The following is a 7538-nucleotide window of genomic DNA, read 5'->3' on the forward strand; positions in this document are numbered from 1 at the left end:
AAATCCGCCAAAGACACGTACTAATCGCTGGCCAGTTGAGTGTCGCACATGGTACGCAGCCGGGCCAGAAGCGTGTGCAAATGCTCGACGCCGGCTGCTTCTACTTTCTGGGCCCCTGTCCCTTGTTTCCCAGTCAAGGTTTCCATATACATGCGCTTGTACAGCTTGGACAGCTGTTTCGGGTCCTTGCCGGTCAGCAGCAGTTTGGTGAGCGTCTTCAGAGCATTCTGCAAACGGCTCTCAAAAAGCGTCAAATGGCCGGCAAACTCGTCATCGTTCTGGGCCACCTGGTTAGAGTCGATGACGTGTTTAAAAATGACTTGGCACTGCATGCAAATGTCCAAAGCCGCTTGCATTTGCTTGATCTTTTGAGCGGGGTGTGTGGAAACTGTTGGAAAATGGAACTATAGAGGGTTTCAATTAATACCCTTAGCATACTTACGTTCTGCAAGAAACTCATGCAGGGAAATCCTCTCCAGCTGCACCACCAAAAGGTCACCCACCTCCTTCAAAGCCTCCAGTATCTGAGTGGCCTTTTCATAGTGATATTTGCAGAGTTGCAGAGTAGGTTTGGGCAGCTGGGAAAACTCACAGTTGCCATAAGAACGCAGCTGGGCATAATGGAAAGAGGCGATTCTGAAAGAAAATGTTACAGAACTGGACTGGTATTCTTGGTGGCTAAGTCCTACCTCTTGTGTATCAGACCAGATCGAAAACTGTAGAGCACTTGCCGTGCTCCAGCATGCTCCACGTCGCACAACTTAAGCGATTTCTGTAAGAGCTCAAGCACCTCTTTGGAGGCTTCCACCAGAGTGGATTTATCGGCAGCACTGTAGTCCTGCAGCTGTTTGGCTAGGGTAAAAGTGGCAGTGGATAGTTCCCATTGGACAAGGTCCCAGAGCTCGGCATTTGCCTTTCGGGTGTCTAGGCAATCTTTGGCCTTTTCGTAAAAGTTGAAGGCCTCGTTATAGAAGGCTTTTTGGGTGTCTAAGGCAATGGCACTACGGAAAGCAAGTTGTATGTTAAATCTTGACTCGTTACTTGGAAAGTTAACTCACCTTTCATTAGGCATGGTGAGGTGAGCCCGCAGGCGCATAAACCTGCCCATGTTGCAGTAGAGAAAGGCCAGGTTAACATTATCCTGCACGGCAGTGAAGGCTTCAATGCCGCGTCGCAGGCAATCATAAGAATTGACAGTCAGTTTCACATAGAGAGGCTCGCTGCTTGGACTCGAATCCTCGCTGGCTTTAGTTTCATCCTTTTTCTTCATCATGTCGCTGTACTCCTCTGGAAAACCATAGTCATTAGCCAAGGAATAAGAAAGTGTGAAATGTATTCCCACCCTGAGCCCAGTACATGTACTTGAGACCGAGTTCGTTTCGTACGTTTCCCAGTCTCCTGAGCAGTTCGTTGCTCTCCGTTTTCTTGGCATGTTCCAGGGCCTGCTCATAGCACTTACAGCTCAGCAGCATCACCTGCTCCACGTTTTTCACGGGTGCCAATGTAGGCAACGCATCCTCCTCCTCGCCATCCAACTCCATGGTGAGCTCATCATTTATGGTACGCATCGGACCGTCCACCTCTTCGAACTGCTTGACATACTCATCGATGGCCTCCCAGTGCTTGGACATCTGGAAGAAGCAGTCTCCTGCCCGGCCGAGCAAGCAACTCTGCTGCGAAACCACGTTGGCCATGTACTTGTTCAGCACCTGTTGGCATCGGCAGGCCAGCTCGATAGACCGCAGAGTACTCCCGTAGCTGTGGGTCTCGTAATTGTGTTCCGCCAAGGTGGCGAATGTTAGGCAGGCCTTTTCCAGAAGCAGGAGCTTCAAGTGGACATTCCAAGAGCCAAAGTGTTGGGTGTTGAACTTGGCGCTTAGCTGCTGGTTGCTAGCAGTGCTGGGGGTCTTTGCCAGCTCCTTGGTCTTGCTTCCCTTATTCTTCGTTTTCTTGGTGTTGATCGGAGAAGGCTGAGGCTGGTGTTGTGTCTGCTTCAGTTGCTCATAGGGCAGTGGAATGGCACTGAAAGGCTTGGCCATGTTGGGATTCTGCTCTTCGTGTAGAATCCGTCGTTTCTCCTCCTGCTTGGCATGAGTCTCCGTCTCCTTGAGCTTCTCCTCCTGACTTCCATTGAAGTACTGCAGGCAGGATAGTCCTGCACTAATGTGCTCCAAGGAGATGCTGCACCTCTCCGAGGTGTTGGCCAGCAGAGGTGCTGGCTGGGACTTCTTGGCGTTCGATTTAAAGTCCCGCAGAGCATCACATATGTGTCGCACGGCAACATTGGCTCTGCCACCCCCTTGCTCGCTGCTCTGGTAGTTCTTATCACTTGGGTAGTCCAATAGATCATCGTCATAGTCCTCTTCGTCCTCCTCGTCATCGTCGTAGAGAGATTGCTCGTCGGAGTCCAGCTCCTCAAACTTGGGAGCCTTGGGATCAATCCCGGCAGGCACGTGTAGATCCGACAGTATATAGTGCGAGGAGCTTACAATCTGTGGGTACTGCTCCTTGGGCAGCAACTTGATGCAATTGTCCAACAGGGCTCTAATATTTCCCGCAGCCTTAGGACTTATCTTGGGAAGACTGTTCTTCATGTTCCTGGCCACGGAATACAGAAGCATGCCAACCGGCACGGTAAACGGATTAACCTGCTGCTGCGGCGGATTGTTTTCATTCTTTTCGGATTGGCTCTGGCAGAGAGTGGTCAGGTCGTACAGCTTCACCACGTCATCGTTGCGGCCTTTGAAGAGCCAGTAAGTATGACCCGCCTTCGTGGCATTCGCTTTCAAAAAGGCCAAGATGTTCTGCGCCACGTTCCGCACCACTTGGGGCGAAAACTGCGAGTTCTCCAGATACGGCAAGTCCTCAGTCTTGATGATCTCGTACTTTTGCACAATTCCATCCAGGTGATAGCACATCACCACCTCAGGAACGTTGCACATGAGGTTGTCCAACCAGTAATCGATTCCGGTGAGTACATTTATGGGCTGGGCAGCATCTCTTAGCCTCAAGCTAATACAGGGTCTGTTGGGGCCGCCAAAGATGGGCATGTCTGTTCCAATAAGCATGCGAATGTCCTCAAAAGTCCACACCACGTTCCTGTTAAAGGCATGGCTCGACTTCGGATCTGGCACATTCTCCTCGATCTTCGGCTCGGGCAGAACGGGCCCAGTTATGGGCAAGCCCTGACGCCGACTGGTAAGCTGCGTGGGCGTAGGAGTCATCTCGTGCTCAGGGTCCCCGGCATTTTGCTTGAGACTGTGGTACAGGAACTTGGAGAGTAAATTCTTAGTCTGGAGTGCCTCTCGAGATCGCTCCTTCAGGCAGTAATTCGGTCGCTTATCACCGTAGGTCAGTATGTGCTCCAGGATGAAGGTACGCAGCCACTTCCAGTCGTCGTCCGCCTTCCGCAGCAGATATTTCTGAATATCGAACTCGTCGAGAAGCAGCGTGTTTCCCACCTTATGCACCACCATGCTAATGGCGCTCTGGGCGCTGTAGGGCAGCTTCAACAGCTGTTTGATGTTTTCTGCATCGCTGACTACATCCACTTCTCCCACGCAGTCTGGAAACATCTGGCCCAATCGAAAGCTGGCAAATCCGGCACTCTGGTACAGAGCCTGGTGAAGACCATGGCTACTATGCGAAGTGGTCAGCCAGTTAAGCGGCGGCAAGTTCAAGTTGGTGTTGCACTCCAGCCGCTTGAAGTGGGCGGGCAGCTGCACAGGAGACAGCTTAATCACCGCCTGGCTCTTCACCACGTCCAACTCGTGGGGCCCAACACTACGGCATGGTTCAATCTGTGGAAACCGTCAGAATAAATAAAATTAAAGAAATATACTTCATGTTTACCTCTTCGTTGCTATCTTCCATTGTTGGGTTGGCTCATGGATCTCATGTAGAATCAAAATTATTCCATGGAATATTCAAGAAACTGTAGGAAAGTATGTTTTTGTTTTGCCGGCTTTGGAGGTGGGCCAACCCATCCCGATAGTATCGATATATCCAACCAGTGTTAGAAAACTACGGAGATCCCATGACCATATGTTTTCCCAGGGTACCCTTTTCGGGCGCCCCTGAACGTATCACAAATGTTGTTCCTTCACATTTAACTACAACTGGACGCGTAGTTTCCATAATTGGACTAAAAACTGACTTAAAACCATGACGCTGTTCGCCCTCATAGCGTTGCTCAGCCTGCTGAACACAATCCTGCCAGACTTCATTCGGAACTACGTGAGTAACAGTGCAGGTCAAGCATTTGGAACTCCGCCGCTACCATTATTTTTCTTTGACTCCCCAGCTCAAAGTATCCCGTCTGTGGGGCTCCAAGAACTCCAAGGAAATCCAAAGGCTACAGGCGGAGGTGACCACCGCCCGGGAGCAGGTGGAGGTGGTGCGAAACGCGGAGCACTCCGGGGAGTATGCCAGAACCATCAAAATTATGCGCGCCGAGCGCAAAGTGCAAGAGGCGGAGGCCAATCTAAAGTCCGCTCGCGGTATGGAGAACCTCCTAAAAATGGGCATCGATACCACAGCGTTCTACGTCTCCAAAGTTCTTCTCTTCATCATCACGTTCATAGTCAGTGTCCGGAATCGCGGCACGCCCGTTATGATCATTGACGAGGCCATCAGCTTGGCCCCGTTCACCGGACTACTAAGTTTCCCCACCGGCGTGGCCAATGCGATATCCGTGCCGGCCTGGGCGTTTTCCTGCAATCTTACTTTCCGTCTCATTTATGGTTTCATCGAAAAACGAAAGGCGTGAGAAATATCAGTGCAATATGTTCTTGCTTAGGCTTCAGCACGCATTATCAATATTAAATGCAATGTCCCATAATATTTATTATTGTAAGCGCAAATCACACGAATAAATGTATTTTTGGAAAATAGATTTCGAAACGGCCGCCATATGTACAGATACTTACCAACACTGCATTGGCTGAAAGTGTTGGGAAATGCTCTACGTTGTGTGCGTGTCATTTTCCCCTCGTCCGATTTGTTTGGAATTCTTGTTGACCGAAAATGGACAAACTAAATGAAAACACCCGCGAACGGAAGCAGATTAAGCTGGGGGAGATCGACACGGGTCCCATCCTGGTGGCCCTGCTCCTGGGTTTCATTGCAGTGGGTGAGTTAGCCACGTGGTGTACACTTCTGTCCACAAAAGTCTCACCTTCGTATTCGATGAATATCATTAATATGTAACCTTTGTTACAGCCATTTTTGTAATCTTGCGACGACGCTCCGCTGGACGCAAGGACTTCCTCCTGACTGGTCTCAGTGAATCCGGTAAAAGTGCCATCTTCATGCAGGTGCTGCACGGAAAGTTCCCGGCCACATTTACTTCCATCAAGGAGAACGTGGGCGATTATCAGGCGGGAGGTTCCTCCGCCAAGTTGGTGGATATTCCCGGCCACTACAGAGTGCGCGACAAGTGCTTTGAGCTGTACAAACATCGAGCAAAGGGCATTGTTTTTGTGGTGGACTCAGTGACGGTGCAAAAGGAAATCCGTGATGTAGCCGAGTAAGCATTGATGGGTCTCTTTCCTAGGAGTTTTTATCAAAACCTTCTCCATTGCAGCTCCCTCTACACCATCCTGTCGGACAGTGCCACACAGAACAGCTCTATTTTGGTACTCTGCAACAAACAGGACCAGACCACTGCCAAGAGCTCACAGGTCATCAAAACGCTGCTGGAAAAGGAGATCCACACCGTGAGGGATACGCGTAGTAGGAAGCTTCAGTCGGTGGGAGACGATGACGCCAACAAAACTATAACTCTGGGCAAACCAGGACGCGATTTTGAATTCTCGCACATCGCCCAAAATATCCAATTTGTGGAGGCCTCGGCCAAGGAGCAGCAACTTAACACCCTCACCGACTGGCTGGCTCGTCTGCTGTGAGATGCAGCTCGACTATCCTGGAGGACTGAGTCAAATTGAATCCTAATCGAACGAATGCGGAACACCCTTCAACACATTGATATTTATTTTGCAGCCTAGTGCGCCTCAAAATCGCATATATATACGCCATGTCTATATATCCAGCTGTTAGAGTATAAAATCGTGCATTGTTAAATCCTTCTATCCTAAACCTTGCTTCCCTTCTGTTTTCCCAGATTATTTTTAGGTTTATAATGAAATTTTTACAAATGTTAGCATTAATTTTGTGCTAGATTTCTTAAATAAGAAAAAATGATCAACGATTTTTAAAAACAAGAAATTATATGTAGAGTATTTTATAGGGATTTTTAATGGGCAATTATTTTAATTATTTAATATTTTTAACGCGCCACAGTTTTTAAAAATGTTTTAGTTTCATTTATGAACAAAATACTGGGATGGCGCTGCAAACGGAAGATCGTGTAGAGAAGATGTAAAAATAAAGAAGCCCAAGTAAAAGGTTTCTCCTGCATTTTTGAAAGACAAAATAATGCATTTAAAATAAATAAAATCTAGATTATATTAACTATATGTTTTACGAAATTATTTAAAGGTTTTAATGGAAATTTCCGCTAAAAGAATGAAAGGAAGACTTTTCGCTACATTTCAAACAAAATTTTTAATATCAGCATTGGACTTATTTTTATTAAACTATGTATTTACTTTTTAATCTGTATGAATATTTATATTAAAAGATAAATCAAATTCAAAATATCACTTTTCTGAAACCAAATTCATTTCCACTTATTGAAGAAACATTTGAGGTTTTATATCATTTAATGAATTTATTTTGGTTTAGTATCCTCGACCTTAAAACTCATTCGATTAGAAGATTTGGCCAGCTGGTTAGCCACTAATTTCTCAATCCAGATTCTAGCTCGTGACATTCTGCTTTTCCAATAGCAGTTGGCATCCAGTTCCCGGCAACTTCTGCCAGGCCAACTGTCCCAGAAACCCAGAGATGGGGCCGGGCCAACGATGGCCAAATGTTTGGCGCATGCGCAAGCTTTCAAACCTTTTTCGCGATTTGAGACCTTTTCTTTCAGAAAAAACAGCTGTCGATCAATCGCCGGCGAATCCATCGATCCACCGGCCAAAGATCAAAAAGCCGCCACGCAAAATCAATGAGCTCGCCCTGCCCTCTGGTCGCTTCTCTGGACTAGATAGAATTTCTAGGCTGGCTGAATTTCTAAGAATCCAGAGCTTTCAAGATTTGCCGAATTTGTTGGTGGAAGTGAGGATGAAGCTCTGGGCGGATGTCCCTGGCCGCGAATTTGGCTGGCAGCTGCCATTGGAGGTAGGAAATCGTCGTCGTTGGTGGCATCCTTCGGCCAGCGACGGATGGATGATGGACAAAGCTGAGAATTTCGGAGAAAAGTGCGCGAATTAGATAAATGGCTTGGGTTGAAGAACTTGAGTGCTCAATGGGCTTGGCTTTTGCTTAAACCTGAGATATCGGCTAAGAGGCAGGAGATTGGCTCATAAAATGAAATGGATTTTAAGAAAAATAGATTTAACATTTAAGGGTATTTAAGGATTAAACTAAATAAGCTCGGATCAAAAAAAGTTAACTTAAAATAAACCTGTCTATGT

At 47.4% G+C, this 7538-nt stretch overlaps 3 protein-coding genes across 3 annotated transcripts; 2 read left to right on the forward strand and 1 right to left on the reverse strand.

Moving 5' to 3' along the window:
- Positions 1–20: 20 nt before the first annotated feature.
- On the reverse strand, positions 21–4010 carry LOC108124750 (erythroid differentiation-related factor 1). Its single transcript, XM_017240590.3, has 6 exons — positions 3853–4010; positions 1343–3800; positions 1059–1287; positions 690–1001; positions 443–636; positions 21–388 (listed from the first exon to the last, which is right to left on the reverse strand). Exons 1-6 carry the CDS (start codon positions 3871–3873, stop codon positions 21–23), a joined length of 3582 nt encoding a protein of 1193 aa, XP_017096079.2. The 5' UTR covers positions 3874–4010.
- Positions 4011–4041: 31 nt separating this feature from the next.
- On the forward strand, positions 4042–4892 carry LOC108124752 (guided entry of tail-anchored proteins factor 1). The gene is made up of 2 exons (XM_017240592.3): positions 4042–4236; positions 4304–4892. Exons 1-2 carry the CDS (start codon positions 4165–4167, stop codon positions 4766–4768), a joined length of 537 nt encoding a protein of 178 aa, XP_017096081.1. The 5' UTR covers positions 4042–4164; the 3' UTR covers positions 4769–4892.
- A 48-nt stretch (positions 4893–4940) lies between these two features.
- On the forward strand, positions 4941–6225 carry SrpRbeta (signal recognition particle receptor beta). The gene is made up of 3 exons (XM_017240591.3): positions 4941–5131; positions 5221–5527; positions 5585–6225. Exons 1-3 carry the CDS (start codon positions 5026–5028, stop codon positions 5904–5906), a joined length of 735 nt encoding a protein of 244 aa, XP_017096080.2. The 5' UTR covers positions 4941–5025; the 3' UTR covers positions 5907–6225.
- Positions 6226–7538: the final 1313 nt, after the last annotated feature.

The sequence above is a fragment of the Drosophila bipectinata genome, chromosome 3L, assembly GCF_030179905.1.
Source record: "Drosophila bipectinata strain 14024-0381.07 chromosome 3L, DbipHiC1v2, whole genome shotgun sequence".
In the NCBI taxonomy this organism is placed as follows: domain Eukaryota; kingdom Metazoa; phylum Arthropoda; class Insecta; order Diptera; family Drosophilidae; genus Drosophila; species Drosophila bipectinata.